This window comes from Aotus nancymaae, unplaced genomic scaffold (assembly GCF_030222135.1).
Source record: "Aotus nancymaae isolate 86718 unplaced genomic scaffold, 86718_ANA_hifiasm-v0.15.2.pri h1tg000007l, whole genome shotgun sequence".
Taxonomy (NCBI): Eukaryota; Metazoa; Chordata; class Mammalia; order Primates; family Aotidae; genus Aotus; species Aotus nancymaae.
The window spans coordinates 20387255-20406698 of NW_026988418.1; the positions used below are offsets into that span (position 1 = coordinate 20387255).

At 42.0% G+C, this 19444-nt stretch overlaps 1 protein-coding gene across 7 annotated transcripts in view; it reads right to left on the reverse strand.

The window, feature by feature from the left end:
* Positions 1–19444, reverse strand: part of DAB1 (DAB adaptor protein 1) — a 1258287-nt gene that overhangs the window by 54514 nt on the left and 1184329 nt on the right. For 6 of the 7 annotated variants that reach the window (XM_012442604.2, XM_064372402.1, XM_021667664.2 and 3 more), the window contains 2 exons: positions 18224–18289; positions 11859–11918 (listed from right to left, as the gene is read on the reverse strand). In XM_012442604.2, coding sequence (XP_012298027.1) covers positions 11859–11918; positions 18224–18289 — 126 coding nt within the window. The remainder of the gene's footprint in view (positions 1–11858; positions 11919–18223; positions 18290–19444) is intronic. The other variant, XM_064372403.1, reaches the window with a different exon arrangement.

Below are 19444 nucleotides of genomic sequence, written 5' to 3' on the forward strand. Positions count from 1 at the left end.
CTTCTCGGTCCTTCCATCCCTAAGGACAGAAGCCACTTCTGACTATTACTAATCTGGGTTGCCGTGCTGTCCCTTGTTTGGTTTTTCTGCTCTTCCAACACCTTTGTAACTAGTTCCTCACATTAGATTCCTTCTATTACGCCACCTGGCATGGGCTCTGTTTTTCTGACTCTATCCTGAATGGATACACTTAGATAATTCCATTAGCTTCTTAATGGTCTGCCCACCTGCCAAGCCACCTGCCACAGGCCACCAGGGGTACATTGAGAAATGCAACTCTGATATTGTCATTCTACCACCTGAAAGCATCAGTGACTTCCTAACAGCTCCCAGCTTCTCAGCACCACATTTCAGACCCTTTGCTCACCGGGGGCTTCGCTTGGCATCCTCATCTCCTGCTCCCATGGAGGCACCCTGTGGTCCTGCCACCCCAGACTTAGTCATCAGTCCCTGCGACATGTCAGGCTCTTCTATATCTCCATGCCTTCAAACATTCAGTTTCTTCTTCCTGAATACTGTTCCACCCTTTCTCCAGAGACAAACTCCCATTATCTTTGAAGATTCTATTCAAGCTCTATCCCCTGGGTGAAGACCTCATTTAAACTCCCTCAGGCGAAGGTTACTGCTCTCACACTATGTTCTCACAGCATCTGGTACACAGCCCCTCACACCCTGGATTATATGAATCACAATTATTTTTATATGTCTATCTTCTTCTTGAGACTATGACAATTCTTAAGCAGCCTATCTTCATACCCCTAGTGAATAGGATGCTGTCTGGTAGGTCACAGGTTTTTAGTAAATGTTTGCCCAATGGAGGAATAAATGAAAAAATAGAAATTGTAAGGGAACTCCAATAAAATAAGGGTTTTCTAGCAACTGGAGCTATGGGATTACAAAAGTAATGAAGGTCTGTCACTGTAGGGATGTGAGCTCAAGCCCAGTATTCAGCAATATTCATCCATACCTATCAAAACTGTTCTTGAGGGATTCTTGCATTGGAGGAGAGGCAAAACCAAATAACCTCTTTTTAATGTTGCTATTAACTCCAAGACTCTAGGAATTCAGGATTCTATTTCAGGACAACATTTGTAAGTATGGCTAAAAGAAAGCTCATGCAAGAAACATCAAAAGGGACAACATTCTATTTCATTCGTGGGAATGTGCAGATTCAAATTCCCTTCCCTCACTTCAGTACAACCTCCTCTTGTGTGACATCTATGTTAACTGCATTGCAATAATTATAATTTCTCTACAATGTGGTGCTTAATGAGGAAGTGAAACTGACAAACGTTCAGACAAGATTTAATCCAATTATCCAACATCTTGATCCAGATTTCAAACTAAAGGAAAAACCAACTGCTCAATTGTGAATGAAAATTTATTTGCCATAAAAGATGGGAGTTGTGTGTGTGGGGGGAGTAGGGAACAGTTGTCCAGAGAATTCTTGCAATTCTTCACATTAATGGATTGAAGCTTTCAACATGTGCAGCGGGGAAAATGAGTTAAATCTAAGGCAAGGAAAGTCAACCAAATACTGATTGCTAGGGGACAGGGTGTTTGCAGGATGAGATGCAGGGTGGCAAAATGAGAATATTTCTAAGCTTCAGAGGTGAGTGGCTTTCTTGAGATTTGTTGTCTGGGGTTCACAAACGTCTCTTCAACATCCAAGATGAAGAAAGCATTGTGCCAGGCAGAGTGAGGTTTCAGGGATAACTTAGACACGGGCATGCCTGCTTGGAACCCAGTCTAAAGGAGGAGAAAGATGTCCACAGCTAGCTGGGGAGTGCTGGGCCTCATAAGGCGCTCATTATAAAAACCCTAGAAACAGTGAGTAATAGAAGGTGAACATGAGGTTGAGTATTAATTCCAGCAAAGGTAAGGGTGAGGAGATGGAGGGCTGTACATTTCCTTTCATCATAAAGGCAGTATGTTGTTTTAGTAGAAATTGTTTAGGCATCTGACTCAGAACAACATAGGGTTCAAATTCTGGCTCTGCCATGTACTAGACCTTTGTGATTGCAGGCGAGGTTTATGACCTCTTTCAACACCAGTTTCTTTACATCTAAATCACATCTACCTGCTAGAGTTGTGATTACTGGGAAAACAAAAGCCGAATCAAGAGCCAAGGCTGTACATGGCATACAGAAGATGCTCAATAAATTCTAGCTACTTTTTCTACAGCAAAATCAACCTTAGCTTCTTAGTATGTATGGTTAGTAGCTTGGCACTATACAACAAATAAAGAAACTGAGTCAAAGGTTGGAATGTCATATCTGATCATCAGAACTTTTATCATTTTCTTCCAGGGAGTCTCCTTTCCAGGGCACAATGGATAGTTCTGATTTCAAGCTCTCAAGAAAGAAACTACGGAGACACAGATTTTCTAAGCACATACTGTGGGCTCAATGCTTGTTCAGTGAGGTGACTAGATTATAATACTTGAAAAAGTTCTTTGCATCCAAAGCAGTAAGTTCAGAAGGCAACACCATAACTTCTGTGCATTCCAGAGTGAGCTATTTTAAAGTCAAATTATTAATGGTGAAGACAGGAATGAGGCCTCTGGGGTATCTGACATGGTAGCTGAGATACTGGGAGCAAGATATTGAGATAAATATTGGTCTACATAACGAATATGGTGACAAATGGAATGTGAGAGTAGATGAATAATTCTAAGGTCTACTAGGGCAGTCCCCCTCACAATATAGGAATCCCTTATAGAACCATTGATTTATTGCTTGAAACTCTTAGGGGCAGAGAGCTCACTACTTGGCGAAGCTGTCCTTTCCCCTGAAAATCAGCTCAGATTACCTGAAATGTTTTCTTATATTTAGCCCAGATGTTCCCTCTCTTATTATACTACTGTGCTCTTCCCCTTAATTGTGAAACAGCCTGTAAAATAACTGGAGGCAAATAACACATACCATCCCTATGTCTTCTCTTCCCCAGGGTTTTAGAAAAGCACCTTCCCATCTTCTTTGCAGAAACTGCTTTCACACATATTGCCTGTGAGTCTCACAGGGCTCTGATATGTCAGAAGTGGATGGCTGCCATTCCCATTTTGCAGATGAGGAAAATGAACCTCAGAAAGTTGAAGTGATTAACAAAGATCATACCCAAAGTGAGGAAAGAATCTTGGGGTGGGGGGGATCTGATCATTCCTTTCAGTTTCAGAATGTATGTTTCATCCAAAGGGAAATCTTTAAAAATAGAGACAGGGTCTTGCTCTGTCACCCAGACTGTAGTGCAATTGTGTGATCATAGCTCACTGCAGCCTCAAACTCTTGGACTCAAGTGATCTTCCTGCCTCAGGCCTCCAAGTAGCTAGGACCACAGGCATGTACTACCATGCCTGGTTAATTGTATTTTTTGTAGAGATGGGGTATTGCTATGTTGCCCAGGTTGGTCTTGAACTCCTGGCCTCAAGGGATCCTTCACCCTCACCTCCCAAAATGCTTGGATTATACACATGAGGCACTATGACTGGCTGTCGTTAAAAGGAAATTAATGTCAAATCCAACTTACTGATTCAACAATCTCCGTTTTTCCTATTTACAACCATGTCAACCATCTAAGAATCTCTTTTTTTTTTTTGAGATGGAGTCTTTCTCTATCACCCAGGCTGGAGTGCGGTGCATGACTGTGGCTCACTGAAACCTCTGCCTCCTGCGTTCAAGTGATTCTCCTTCCTTAGACTCCTAGTAGCTGGGACTACAGAAGTGCACCACCACACCAGCTAATTTTTGTATTTTTGTAGAGACAGGGTTTCGCCATGTTGGCCAGGCTGGTCTTGAACTCCCGACCTCAGGTGATCTGCCCACCTCAGCCTCCCAAAGTGTTGGGATTATAGGCATGAGCCACTGTGCCTGGCCTAAGAAAGTCTTTTGAAGGCCAAAAATATTTCTGCTAGAATTCACTGACTGGTTATTACTGATAATTAGAAAGTCTTTTACGCCTCATACAACTACATAAAAGGCTTTGAAACTAGAAAATTACAAGGTGAAGGATAAAAGATCTTTTTCAGCCAGAAGAATATTACGTGGGGGAATGAAGAGAGGGGAGAAGAAAAGTGCTAAGTATTGCTCGCATGAAAATGATATAAGTTGCACTAAGGTTTAGGTCTGTGTCATTGAAACAGTTGTCTGTGAAGGTTAAGTTCCACCAAGTTCAGTGCTATGGGGCATGATAGAGTCTGAAACAAGCATTTGAGTGGCCCTGTGAATGCAATGCTCTACTCGAAGACCCACTGTGGGACCTGAATCATGTTCAATGACTAACAGGGTGCAAAAAGCACTAAATAATAAATGCGGTAATGGGACGCTTAGCAGACACCTTCCTCTCCACTCAGGAATGTGCATCTTTAACAGTCACAAAAAAGCCAGGATATCTGCCTAAAGAATATGTCCAGCATTATCAGCTTGAAGAAACAAAGACTATATGAATTTCCCCCTCCTTGAGATGGAAACTGGTGATAAGTCAATCAGCTCTTAACACTGCTAAGTAGAGGAAGTATGGACTCAGCAGTCAGAAAGACCTCGGTGATCTGCCCAGAAGGTACTTCTGTTTCTTCTTTGCTTGTTCAAATCTTGCTTATCCTTCAAGGCTTTGCTCAAGTTATTCCCTCCTTTCTGAAACCTCCCTGTCTCTCCAGCCAGTTAGCATTTCCTCTCAGCAAGCATTTATGCTTGTTGGATTTCAGAGACCCTGACATAAAAATGTACCTATGTGTTTACAGTCACAAGAGAAGTCAGCCCCTGTGCCAAGCCTTCAGTTTCCTTGACCAGAAAAGTAGATGGAATGTATATTTCTAGCAGTGGGTAGGATTAATCCTTATATTGGCTCAGAATTCCTAGGAAAGGATGCAGGAGAGAGACCTAGCATGACCTTGAGAACAAATCTACTAGAAAGACAGAGACATCACAGGTCCACATTAAAATACACAACTGAAAGCATCCAAACGTGTTATTTGAGAAAGAAGTCCAAGAAAGAGATGATAACCACAGCTGAGCATCCTGGATCAATATGCCAAGAAGGGTTAAACTAGGGCAAGAATGAATGAAGAAGAAGAAAAGTAAAGAGATGGAACCACTTTCCATCTATACCTGGGCCCTAGTTCATCAAAACAAAACTTTGTACCCATCAGTTGATGCACTGAGGTGAAGGAGATCAATAAAAAACAGTAAATTCTAACTTCTGCTGCCCTAAGACTCTGGAATGCTCTGTAACATCAAATTTTCCATATTACTGATTTATCTCTGTTGATGGAAGAATGATGATGAGCTGCTGACTGAGGCTCTAAGAGGTTGAGGGATCCTGTTGGCTTTAAGTCCTACAAAAATTTATTCCTGCATACATTTTTTTTTCCCCCTGAGGAGAGGATCCACAAGCAGTATCTCAAAGAGGTTGGAAATCTCAAGAAGAGTTACCTTAGAGACAATCTAGAAGTGAATCTTGTCCTCTAGAACCTTATGGAGAAATAGGGGAAAGAAACTGAGTAACAGCCCACAGCAATTGAATTCTTACTGCACTGAGCTCATTCACATACTTTAGCTCATTTCGTCTTTACACAAAAACTCTAAGGCAGGAACTAACATTAATTCCATTTTACAGATGAGGACACTGAGACTTGGAGAGACTAACTTAAGTACTCAAATTCACAAAGCTAGAAAATGGTAAAGCTGAGAGTCAAATCCATGTTGTTCTGAGGCCAAAGCCCATATTTGGAACCATTAGAAAATACCACTCCATGATAACCACAGTAAAATGTGTTAGAGGCCAGGTGTAATGGCTCATGTCTATAATCCCAGTGCTTTGGGAGACCAAGGTAGAGGATTGCTTTAGGCTAGGAATTCAAGACCAGGGTGGGCAACATAGTGAGTCCTTATCTTAAAAAGAAAAAAAAATTAGCTGGGCATGGTGGTGCATGCCTGTAGTCCTAGCTACTGGGTGGGCTGAGGCAGGAGGATCACTTGAGCATAGGAGTTCGAGGTTACAGTGAGCTATGACTGCAACAATGCAGTTCAGCTTGGGTGACAGCATAAGAGCCTGTCTCAAAAAAAAAAAAAAGAAAGAAAGAAAATGTGGTTAGAAATTCAGCAGAAGTGGCGTTGGGCACAGTGGGTCACGCCTATAATCCCAGTTGCTTGGGAGGTTGAGGCGAGAGAATTGCTTGAACTCGAGAAGCGGAGGCTGTAGTGAATCGAGATCATGCTACTGTACTCTAGCCTGAGCAACAGAATGAGACTCTGTCTCAAAGACAAGAAAAACAAAAAAGAAGTTCAGCAGAAGTTTATTGAGAAAAGTAAGTTCCCTAGAGATTCAAGGAAAGCTGAAGACAGAAAACAACATTTTAACTGGATCTTGAATGTTGAACCAAGAAAAGGTTCAGCAAGGGTACTGGAGTGGAAGAGAAGGATGAACAGAGGTTTACGGTGAGAGAAAAGCGGGGCTCCTGAGGGTCCGAGGTCACTGAGGCTGTTCTGAGTGAAAAGATTCAAGGGGTGAGGGGCATAGAATTGGGAGGCCAGTTACTAAACGGGCTGTCCTCTGGAATGATGAATCTCCCCAGATAATGGCCAAAAATAGAGAAAGCAACAAAAACAAAACAGGATCGAAGGAGAAAGTGTACATCACATTTCAACAGTTGATCACCATAATTCAGTAGTGATTTCATACACAGACTGTGGAGAGTGCACAGGACCCCTCTTTTTGCCGGTGTCTTTTATATATTATATTGTCATATAAAATTTTAATTTTTAAAAAGAAAGTCTGCAGCCAAATGTAGTTTGAGAAATGGACTATGTAACTGCCATCTCTAATTGCATATTATCTAAGACAAGGCAAGGGATATAACTGATATGCTCTCAAAATCCGAAAGTTATGGTGGTTTTCGGACAAGTATCTGGCAAATTCACTGGGCCCAAATCCTTTCTCCAACCTTCTGTGACATGCAAATTGTTACTGGGATTTTGGGGTAGAAGGACTATATGGATTCTTTATTCTATCAGATTGTGTCCCTAATATTTTATCAGTTACAGGCCCCTCTTCAGAAAAATTAAAGAGTTTTAATGACTTTAAACATTTTCCACAGGGCCCCAGAAGGAAAAATCCAACCCTAGGAAGGATGAAAAAACCAAAGATCAAAAATAACCCTGACAAGGAAGCAAGATGTTTTGTTTGCCTGATGCTTAGTTCCTGGTGTTGGAGGGGAGTGAACGCAGGTGTGCGAATGTGTGGGTTTGTGTCTAGAAGGCCACCTTTTGGTTGGTGATCCAAGCTACGAAGAAAAAACAACACATATTTATGGAGGCTGCAGGTGGAAAAGGGCAAGAATGGTTAAACACGAAGTGGAAGAAGGGCCAGGCAAGAGGGCTTCTTTGAGAACAAACACCGCCTTAGTTTGACACGGTATCTTTGGCCCCAGAAGGATAAAAAACTTAATAGAAAATAGATGAGCTTTGAGTCTATAGGCATTCATTTGTTCATGCATTCCTCACACAATTATTCATTTGTCCATTTATTTTTATTCATTCATTTACCACTTGAGCAGCTACTCTGTGCCGATGCTCACTGTAATCAGGACATGAATATGACATGATTCCTGTGCTCAATGGACTCGCAATGCAGGAGGTATGGAGTAAAAGCGACCACTCCTGATGACTAGTTCAGTGCAACAACCATTTAGTAAGTGTCTATTAATTGCTAATGCACACTGGGTGATCACTGTTATTAATCTAGCTAAACACTCGGAACTCAGTGAATATGGTTTTCACATCATCATTATATAGCTGAGAAGGCCAAAGATGGAATAGAGCAAAGGACTCACTCAAGGTCACATAGCTGGTAATGAGGTCAGGATTCAAACCCCGCTATCTCTCATAGCTTAGGTTACTACCACAGTTGTCAATGGGAACTGTAGTTCAGGCACTGTGCTAGGTGCTGAGATTATGAAGCTCCACAAAATGTGCTCTCTGCCAAGGCTTTTGAGGAACTCAAAGTCCAACGGCCCACATGAATATGTTAGGAAAAAAATGACAAACCTTTAGGATCATTGCAAAGAGAAGTATTAGAGGTAGCCCAGAGAGACTGAATACTCTGTTTTGGGTAAGGAAGGCTTTCCAGAGAGGGTGTGTAATCCCTGGCTCAGTGAGAATCGTTTGCTAGAGCACTGACTGAAATAGCAACATGTGGATATGTTTTCATGTTATCTAATTCACATCTTCTGTTAAGGGTTTTACATAAATGTCTTCTTTAATCCTCCAAACAAAGCAAAGGTAGCATTATTTTCTTTTTGTAGATAATGACATAGAGGATCAGAGATGCAAAAAGCTACTCAAGGACTCTCAGTAAATGTCTGTGGTAAGAACTACACCCAGATCTCATTCTGAAGACCAGGCCATTTCTTTTTGGCCTGATTGGTGATTTCCTCAAAACGGCTCCAGGTGGAGTCTCTCACCTGGACTCTGTGCAGACTTAAACCTGAGAAAAATGAAACCAGGTGGAACCTAGAGTAACAGGCCACTGGGTAGTTTCCCTTCTTATGGGAAACTTGTGGAAGTCTCATGACTTTCTGGAAGCTGCTTAACATACACTAATTGAGTTATCTCTCGTATTTGTCTTTCTAGCTAAGGGGAAGGTGGTGAAGGAGCAAACAGTGAGAGGCAAGGATTTTTAAGAGTGCAGAGGTACTCTAGGAGCGTGCATTCATCAGAGAGGCAGGTCTACTAGGGGAAGCCCGGAGGGCAGAAGATCCCAGAGCAGGAAGGGATGTGTGGTATTTGGTATTACCTCTGGGAGGCTTAGGCAAGTGAGATTTGGTATTACCTCTGGGAGGCTTAGGCAACTTTCCAATACATATACTACTCTGTCCTCTAGTTATGTTCAATCATCTTTTTTTAGCAGATAAGAACACTGAGTCTAAGAGGCAAGGAAATTTATCAACAGTCTCGTAGGTAGGAAGATAAGGAGCCCAGATTCCAACTGCAGACCCCTGTCTCTATACAATAGCCTGAGCATTTTACTTCCAACTTCTCTTAGGCTTTTGAAAATGTTGAAAATAGCTAATTAAAAAGTCATTATTACCATCAGTCAGTTCTAGGACTCTGAGAGAACAGCAGGTTGGGAGCCACAGCATGCCACTCAGGCAGCCCAGAAACCTTGCAAGCAAAATTTCAAGTGCATTTCCTTAATCATTATTTTGGAGTCAGAAATACAGGTACTTTCTTAATCCTACCAGTTATTTTCATAAATTCCTTTACAGATAGAGTGATTCATATATTTATTAAATATTCCTAAAGCACCTGTGTTGCACCTGGCTCCCGAATACCAGGCCCTGGGCTTGCATCTGGTAATACAAGGACCCCAGGACATTCAAGGAAGTAATAGGGAAGAAGTACTATTAACAGAGGAATGATATCACAACGGCAGGGGTGATTTGCTGTTGCTGTTCAGAGCAAAAGTCCAGAAAGTCCCCTTAAGAACACAAAGCTTGAAGTAAAGTTGGAATGCTGGGGGAAGGCTGCAGAGTGGGGAGGGGTAAAAAAAACCAGATGATTTCAGTGAGGCTGGAACAGAAGGAGGTAGATTAGACACACAGGCTGGAGAGGGGACCTTCAGGCAGTCTGCCTGTGTATCTCAGGCAAAGGAGCTTGGATTTTCTTTTTTTTCCTGGAGCTATTAAGCATGGAGATGGTGTGGCCAGAAATGTTAATAAATTCAGAAAAACCAAGGCAGCAAATGGAGCATGTTTCTTTATGTATCTAAACCTGTTAGGGGCAAGTGTGGCAATTCAGGCACAAATTGAATTGTGGAGAATGGTGTCATGGGAGCTGCACCAAATTGAAACACGAAGAGCAGGCCAATGTCTCAGTAACAAGGGGGCCTGATGAGGTGCAGAGGCCTCAGGAGAAAAACTGCTTTTTCTCTGAGTAGCACAACACAGAATAGGGTCCCTAGACTTGGGTTTTTGCAAAGGGCCTGCATCTGGACATGCTTTTTCATTAAAACTAACACACATAGGTTTCAGAAGCCATATTTAGGTGGGGGATGGTGGTTTCAAGATTCTGGAGGAGTGGGTTAGAGAAATGGACACTGATCAGAAAGAAGTTTCACTAAATGAAAAGGCAGAAGGGGGCGGGCAAGGATGAGAATGGACCAGAAAGACTCCCAAATTGGAGAATACAGAATCTCAGGTTTGGAAGGGACATCCAGAGCTCTCCTGTCCATCTCCCTATGCAATGTGTGAATCATCCAGGTAATCTTTCTGATAAGTGGTCTGCAAGGCTCTGCTTGCATAGCTCCAGGTATGGTGAACACACTCTCTGAGGTGCCAGCTGGTCTACCCCTGAGCAGCTCTGACTGTGGGAAGGTCAGCCTCACTTTGAGCTGGAATTGACTTTTTTTTTTTTGAGACAGAGTCTCGCTCTGTTGCCCTGAGTGCAGTGGTGTGATCTCGGCTCACTGCAACCTCCCCCTCCTAGGTTCAAATGATTCTCCTGCTTCAGCCTCCTGAGTAGCTGGGATTACAGGCATGAGTCACCAGGCCCAGCTAATTTTTGTGGTTTTAGTGGAGACAGGTTTTCACCATGTTGGTCAGGCTGGTCTCGAGCTCCTGCCGTCGTGATCCACACGCCTCGACCTCCCAAAGGGCTGGGATTACAGGCGTGGGCTACCGCACCCGGCCTTGGAATTGACTTTATTATAGTGCCACCCACTGGTCTCAGTTCCAGGATTTGGCTGACACAGAACAATGTAATGCCTTTTCCATACAGTGACCTTTGGAGTCCCATCTCATATCTATGGATTCTTTTATCCACGCCAAACATTTCTGTGTTCTTCAACTGCTCCTCATGGATGGAGTTTCACATCCCCTTGTTAATCTCATCGTGAAACATGCAGGGTGTCTTTATGTCTCTCACAGTGTGGGGTCCAGAACAGATTAACAGTGTTTCAGGTAGAACCATTTTAGCCTCACAACAGCTCTGTCAGGGACAGCGCTGAAATTGTTGAGGGTCTACCTGACTTCAAATCACCTTCTCTGTCCACACATTGTTGAGATGAATGAGGTCAATAGTGACTGAATATGCTAGTTCCTTGGCTGTGGGAAGGTCACATATGCCCCCTGCTCAAGAGCCTTCACTGGCTCCCCAGAACTGCCTGAATTATGTATAGAAGTTGCCTTCTGCGTGCCAGTTGGAGGTCCTAAATATGAGTTCTGGCACTTTGGTGGTTTGGAGCAGTACCACAGAGCTGGGAATTTCTGGTTCTGTTTCAGATTCCCAGGAGTCCCCCCAGCACATGGGGTCCGGATACACTGGACCTTGGTATCCTTAATGTGGTATGCTTCTTGGGTTCTCCACAAGCCCCCTGCACATGACCTTTTCCAAAATTTTCACCCATTGGCTGACCTTCTGTATACCCCAAAAGCCCTGGCCAGCCCTTCTCCCACTGTCCCTTAGAAACTTCTCAATCACTTTCAAATTAGATGGGCAGCTCTCTTTCCACAACAAAAACACTATCCTCCACTTGACCAGGTATAATAAAACCATGGCTGGAGACTTCTGCCCTGGAACACCTGTGACCTTGAGGCCCTTGGATAGAGTTCTTTGCGTGATTCAACTCACTCCCACTCACGGGACCAGACCTTCATCCAGACTGGCACCCTTTCCTCCACGCTACCATTTCTGCCTCATGTCTCCTTCCTCTAGCCCACTGAAGAGTCCCCAGCATGCAGATCGCAGCAGAAACATGTGGGCCACGACACTCATTCCAGGAGAAGGGTTTCCTTCTATAGACTGCAGACAAAGCCTACTGTGAATCCAGGTTGCAGAAACTTGGCAGTAGAGAGGAGATGTACTTACACTTACAGGTTGACTTTTTGGCACATCATAAACACCTTCCTTCTTTTGGCTGGTGGGAACCTATGAAAAAATTAAATTCGGCACAGTCAAAACACTCTGGTACTCCAATTTCAAAGAACAAAGCAACCAGACTTCACCTGCAAGCTAGCTAAGGGTACCTGAGAATGACCCCTGGGACAAGCCCATGGGAACCTGCTCTGACTGTGAAAGTATCTGGCCAGGCTCCCTCCCTTAGGGACATCAGATGGGGAGAGGGAGTGGGCATCATTTAACAAAGGTTTATATTATAGGTCGTCTCTGCCATTGGGCTCCTTGAAGCATCAAAGACTAAAAACCTGCATAGACTTCAGAAGTCACACGGTGAAAACAAAATCCTCATTTCCTTAGGCAAAAATGAGGCCCAGGGAGGTGCTATGCTGTTTCTGAAGTGATTAGAAACAGTATGTAGCTGAGCTTAAACTGTTCAATGCTGAGTCTGAGATCCAGGCTATTTTAAATATAGCAAATATCAAAATCCTAGCACAAAGCACAGCTTCTATTGGGATCATATACAAGCCATCTGATAAATATGGAAGGTTTTCATTGAAGAAGAGGGCCTATGAGTGGTATGGAAAGCGTGGGCCTAGTATGCAGAAGAACTTGAGGGCTTTTAACATTAATCTGTATCTTCCTTCCTTCCCTTACTCATCCATCTGGTCTCACTGCTGTGAGCTAACTGTGATAGCCTGAGCAGGCCACTGAGCTACTCCAAGCTTCGCTACTATCAGCTCTGCCTCCTACTCAGGTTATTCCGAGGATCGAGTGAGAAAATGGATATTAAATACACAACACTATTAGATACCATAATACTGTAATGTGTTAGAAGAATTACTTTAGTTACTGACACATTATATAAATATATATGAACACATCTTATGATACTAACAATATGGATATGTTGAATACTTTTCAAATGAGTCAACCAAGGGTTTTTACCGAAAGATTCCAGATTGGAAGCACTCATTAGCACTCATTTCTCAGCAACTGTCACAGCTTAGCTCACACCCTCATTGCAGGACCCAGCCAGCAGTGGTTTTATAATGGTCTGACAACATGCCTTTCTTTCCATCATACTGGGAGCTCTTTAAGAACAGGCATAGTACCTAACACCCAGTAGGCGCTAAGTGAATGTCTGCTGAGATATACGATAAACGTATGATAGAGGAATGTGGGGAATAGTGAAGGAAAAGTATCTTTTAGGTTTGAAGTAGCTCACTACACCATTGTTCTATAAGAAGTAAGAATTTGAGCTTATTCCTTAGGTCCCTTTGACATTTTTCATCTTATTTAACTTAAAGTCTTTGCAATAACTCTAAGAAATTGTAATTATCATCCCTACTTAACAGGAGAAAGTGAAGCTCAGAGATGTTAGAGAATTTGCCCAAATCTTCAAAGCTAGTAAGTGACAAGGTTCAAACGCAGCTCTTTCTGGCAGCCAAACAAGACATCTATTATTAATAATGTGAGCTAACATGGACTGGGTGCTTCCTATGTGCCAGGCGCTGTTCTAAACACTTGTGTCTTACATTCTCATGCAATCCTCAAGACAAGTCTGCCAGGTAAGAACTCAGCTGGCCTCAAGTTGCAGAGGAAAAAAATGAGGCCAGGAGAGGGTCCTGCAGTCTGTGAATGGGAGCCAAGAGTTTGAGCCCAGGGAGTTTGCCATTTGACTGCTACGCTATTCAGACAGCTGTTCAAGTAGGCCTTTCTTTAACATTATATCCTGCATTCCCAGAAGCTCATGTACACTCTTGCAGAAAACAGGACTGAGTGAGCATGGCTGTGTTGGTGGTACACTTCCAGAGTTGTTCTTGCAAGCTTCGCTGTGCAAGTAGCCAGCGAAGAATATCATTTCTTTGCTCCTGATAACTGAGCTCCATCTAAAAGAAATCCTCTAAGAATGCCTACAGAGTCCTTGCTAATGAGGGCCAATAAATTACCAGCCCTCACTTTTGTTTTTACAAGCTCACCCTTTACTGAGCAAAATGAAGAACATTCTGTTGCCCGTAATTCACTGCTCACTATGGGCACTTAGCACAGTGGAACCGCAGCTGCCTCTCAATTATCCCAGCAAACAGAGAAGAAGCGGTGGAAAGGATAAACCCAAACTGTGCATAATTGAAAAAGCTTTTCTACTTGGCTCTCCCATGGGTGAGATATCAATCTGCCTGTTTGTCCTTTAAGATTTATCTCAGCTGGGATACCTTCTTGGAGGCCTTGCCTGATTCTCTAGGCCTTGTTTGGAGACTTCCCCTGTACTCTTGTAACCTCTAGTGCATTCTTTTATTAAAAAGCAAAAGTTGCCAAGTACATATTATGTGTCATGCATCATGCTTTGCCTGGGACAATGATGGTGACATGACAGATATGGCCCCTAATTTAACAGAGTTTTTTGTCTTACTGGGGGAGATGGAAAAGTAGTCAGACTACTGAAATAGAGTATAAAGTGTGCTTTATCTCATCATGAGAGTTATTGCACTACACTGTAACTGTTCCAGGGTCTATAAGCTTGCTGAGGACAGGTCGGACATTTTATTATCCTTGTATCCACAGCTGTAAATATTGGTGAAACAAAGAAATGCCTAATCGCCAAAAATTCAGCCCATGAGTGCTAAGGTGCATGGTCCTGGCTCTCATCTCTGCCTAGCTGTTCCATTCTGTTTACACAGAAGGCTTCAGTAACACAAAGTTACAGAGACATAAAAGTTTCAGATTAAAAGGAACCAGAAGATGATTCTAAATGCTGGGTCTGCCACAGACTACAACTCAGAGAGTTACTTTTCTCTCTGAACTTCAGTTGCCCCATCTGCCCATGGTGAGCATCTAAGGGGACTGTCCATAAACTTCTGAGGGTGGGGCCACGCCATGGTCACTATCCCATCCCTGTGCCGGATGCATGTGAGTCTCCATGTGTCTGGTCATTCATTTTTTCTATAAATAATGGTTTTTTGCATGAACAAGTAAATAGATGTTAAATTACTCTAAAAACAGCAAATTACATACTATACACACAGAAGACACTTTTACTTTTATTTTGGCAACATGTTAATTAATAGTGTAGAGAGGCAGTTCCAGGCTTTGTTGGGTAACATTTCCTGGAGACTCATCATTTTAAAATAATGATACTTGAACTACTGGATGGCGAACAGTGGTTTTTGAATGAATGAACTTAGAAAATACCAATGTGGAAAACTGAAATCTTGCTTATATCAGAAGCCTGTTAAGGTACTGAAGAATACTAGATTTAGAATCAGAGGTTCTGACCTTGTATTCAGCATCTAAATTGGGGGAACTTGATTTTCTTATGTTCATAGTGATAGTCATTGTAGCTGGTTTTCCTATGTCATCATTAATGAAAGGATCAAAATTAAGTGATGTGTAAAAATGTTTTGTATTGGGAGGCTGATAACTTTAATACAGCTGATAACTTTTTCTGAGGCATGCAAAGCAAAAGACAATTATTATTATTAATACAGTTGGGAAAACGAAACTCAAAAAATTTCGAAAAAAAGAAGTTACGTTTACTCAAAAGCCTCTGCCTCCCTTTTGTTGGAGTTATAAATAGGAGAGTGAGGCAAGCTTGAGGATTTCTGCTAGGTTCTCCAACAACATGTGGTGAGCAAGTTATATTCTATTTCACTTAAAACATGATCATAAGACACTTCAACAGCATCTGAAACTGACAACACTCAAGGAAGGAGGGGGAACTCGCATTTACACAGAACCTACTATGAACCAACTGCTCTCCTCCTCGTTTTATGTTTTCACATCACTTCTAGGAGCAGAGAATATATTATTCCTATTTCATAGCCCAGGAAATTGAGATACAAAAATCATGTTCTCCACTCAAGGTCACAAAACAGTTAAAGGTCTCCAGGACTGTCTGCCTCACTCCAGAAAACAAGGAGGTGAATAAAAGCTCAGACCTCACCAGATGGGCCAAGCTGAAGTATAACAAACACTGCAATTCAAGAGAAATACCTATGGAACACTTACAAGCCCTTGAAAAAAAAAAAAAAAAAAAAGAATGAGGTTCCTAATAGCAGCCCCTTAAAAGCCCAGCCTTATCTTCAGGCCCAAGAGCTTATCTCTTATTAAGTAAATTGAGCCCCAGCAGACTGGCAAAGCAGGAGAAGAGAATGACCAGAGGCCTTTTCAATAGAAGGAGATAAAATATTCATTCCCTTAAATGGTAGCTTCCTGTTAATGATGGACGGATGGGAAGATCTGGAGGTCAGAGCTGTTAAAACAAGTGTGATTTTTAGATAGTGACTTGAAAGGGACATAGAATCTAATTGTGAAACTCAGAATCAGGGGATTCTGAGCTGAGAGCAGCCTCAGGATTTATTTCTTTATTTATGGAGGTCAGAGAGACCTGCAATGGGGGTTCTACCTCTTGCTAGCTCTGGGACCCTGGGCAAGATACCTTATCTCTGTGAGCCTCACTTTCCTTATCTGTAAGGTGGGAATAATGAATCAAGCCACCTGGGGTTGTCGTGAGAGATAAGATATTGCAGGTAAACCCCATTCACAGAGCTGGTCCACCATCAGCGCATGTGCACACACAAATTTTCCCACCTCCACCATTTCTGAGTCTTACTGTCCTGTAAAACAAGCCAACATGCTTCTCTAGAAAAATCAAAGTCCTATGGTAAGGCACTAATTGCAAAAACAGAAAGGGGTTTTGCCTGAGAGAGCCCTGGGTTTTACCCGCTTATTTTACAGATGAGTAAACTGAAGCCCAGAGAAGGAAAAATACTCGACAAATTAACGGCTGAATTGGTACTTGTACTAACATACTGAATCCACACAGCCAGACACCACATTCTGTGACCCATGATGACACGTCTTCTTTCCATCCTACAGATGAGTTTGTGAGTTAGGAAAAAATTGTTCACCTATTTTATCACGAGGAAAACTGACTCTGAGAAGGTAAGTGCCTTGCCCACTATCACTTAGCCAAAGGTAGTTGGCAAGAGAGCCTGCACTACAACCCAGCTCTCCACCAGCTAAAGCAAGCCTTTCCAGTACACTAGGGCGTCTCCCTCCCCACCCCACCTCCATTGCCGTCCCACAGGGCTCAGTGGGGACCCTGCCAACTATAGCTAAGTCTGGATTCAGAAACCTCTAATATTGCAAGGCCTCTTTTATTTGAAAGGAGCCCTCTCTTCCTAGGATGACTGGTTAATGGTTTATTCCTCCTCATATTCAGTTACTGTAAGGTTGTATATACTTTAAGATCTGACACTCAGAACAAACGCAACTTTTCTTATTAAAGATATTTGGTAAGCCACGACTTTCAACAAAACCTCAAAGCACAACCTCATATTTGAATGGAATCCAGATGGATTCAGTGGAGAGAAATACTTAGATTATTATTCGACAAGGCTGATTGAAACCAAGTTGTTGGTAGAACATTATATTTTAGTCATTTAGAATTCTATGCATTTGATAGAAATTGGAAATATGTTTTACTTTTATTACGCAAGTAATACACACCCAAGGCAGAACAGACCACTCAACTAACAAAATTAAAATCACTTATTAAATACATTAAAATCTTTTCTTCTCCTATGTTTCTATTTCAAATTGGGACTACAATTCTAACGAGTGAAAAGTTGCAGGTCATCATATCTATTTGATGTGCTGCTATGCTACAATTATGTAGACATTTTGGTGGAAGATTGTGGCAGAAGGAGCTTCGCCTTCACACCCATGCCTGGGTTTGAATCTTGGCTCTAAATAGCTGTACAACCCCAAGGAAGCTACTCGACTTCTCTGAGTCTCCCCCTACAAAAACAGAATTAAAATATCTACTTTATAACATCTTCGTGAGAATTAAATGAGTTAAAATAAAAAGTTTTCTTCGCACAATTAAAAAGAGGGGTACAACCTTTAGCTGTACTTTTATTAACATTCTCAATGTTGTTTTCACATCGCATTTGAAACTAAAATTGTTCTTTATTTGCAGTAGTGGAGTTGGCTTTTTAAGAAATTTGATGAGCACATTCTTTTGAGAAATAAAGGACCCTAATTGTATGATGGACACCAGCTCTCCAATGTAGTACTTTAGTAAAATTGAACATTTAATTTTTGCTTCTACTTAAAATAGTTAAGATCCATTCAAAAGTAAAACACTGTACCTAACTGGCCATTAAACACCTCAACAAGGCATGAAAACTACCGGTAAACTAGAAGCCAATTCACTCAAAGGTATTTTAACAAGCCAGGAATGACCAACAGAACCCTTGGTTCTTCAGACTATCAGTGCATTCATGCATTTACCAGTAGCGGTGTAACGGTAAGAGAGGCAAGCAATTTTATACCTGATAAATGTTTTCTTCCGTTTCGGGATCACGGATTGGCTCGTGTCCAGCCTCAAACACAATGTACTATTACAGGAGCAGCAAGAAAGGAAAGATCAGAGGTGAAAAAGAAGAAAGGAAAAAAAAAAGCATTTGGAAATCAAGACACTAATCACAGTGAGCATTAAAGAAGCAGGCACAAGAGAAAACACCTTAAAGACACAGTGAATTATTGAAATAAAATGTAGCTTGTACATTTCTGCCTTTCATAACGAAAACTGCAAAGGCCTGCTGGTATTTCAGCAGTGATTGCATCAAGCCTCTGCAGATCTTTCTGAAGATATAACCTCTTCATTCAATGGCATTTTGTCTCAGTAATATATGAATATGTTGGTATTGCTGAGTGAGAATGCTATCTCATTGGAATGCCTGGGATCCCAAACTTTGTAAAGCATGGGTTATAGTTGAGGGGCGTCCCTTTTCCCCCAAGGCTCAAAATCCTAAACAAACTCTGCAAAGCTCAGAAGCCCCAAACTCCTTTACTCCACAAATATCACCTTATTTTACATTCTCACTTTTAAGTACGTTAAATCGATTTTTCCACGTGCATGTTTTATACTCTACAGGACTGACACATTTCAAAAAGGCTATTATTCTTCATTCTGTGCAAGCCAGTGAGCCAGGAGCTGAAGCTCATATTCTACACAAATCGTCGCCCCTCGGCATTCTAAAGCAAGAGCATGTCATTATGTACATCTTTGGCTTTTGTTTGCCATATATACTAGATACGTTTTCTTCTACAAGTTATCTATATCATTTTACTTTCACTGTAGCAGTACCAGCTTTTTGTGTGAAAATATGCATTTATATGATATGCATATGTGACATACACACACACACACACACAAATGACACCTATGCATCCCAGTTAGAAATGTAAGTTCAAGATTTTCCTTTGTGTTCAAAAAGTCACCTTTTTTGGCTTCTTTTTCTCCTTGAAAATAAGCATAGGGGAGGGAGAGGCTGTCTTTGTCCTTTTTTTTCTGCATTTCTGTTTGAACAGAGCACATACTTGACCCTAAGAGAGATCATCTCTCTACTCAGCACCGAGTTGCAGATCTTGAAAAGAGTCCAGAGAGAAAGCTATGGGCAGAAGTGTCTCTAGGGTCACTCTTTTCTTCCTCCCAACAGCTTCTATGGCATGAGCCAGGTAATCAGAGGGTCAGCTTGCCCCATCGGGGG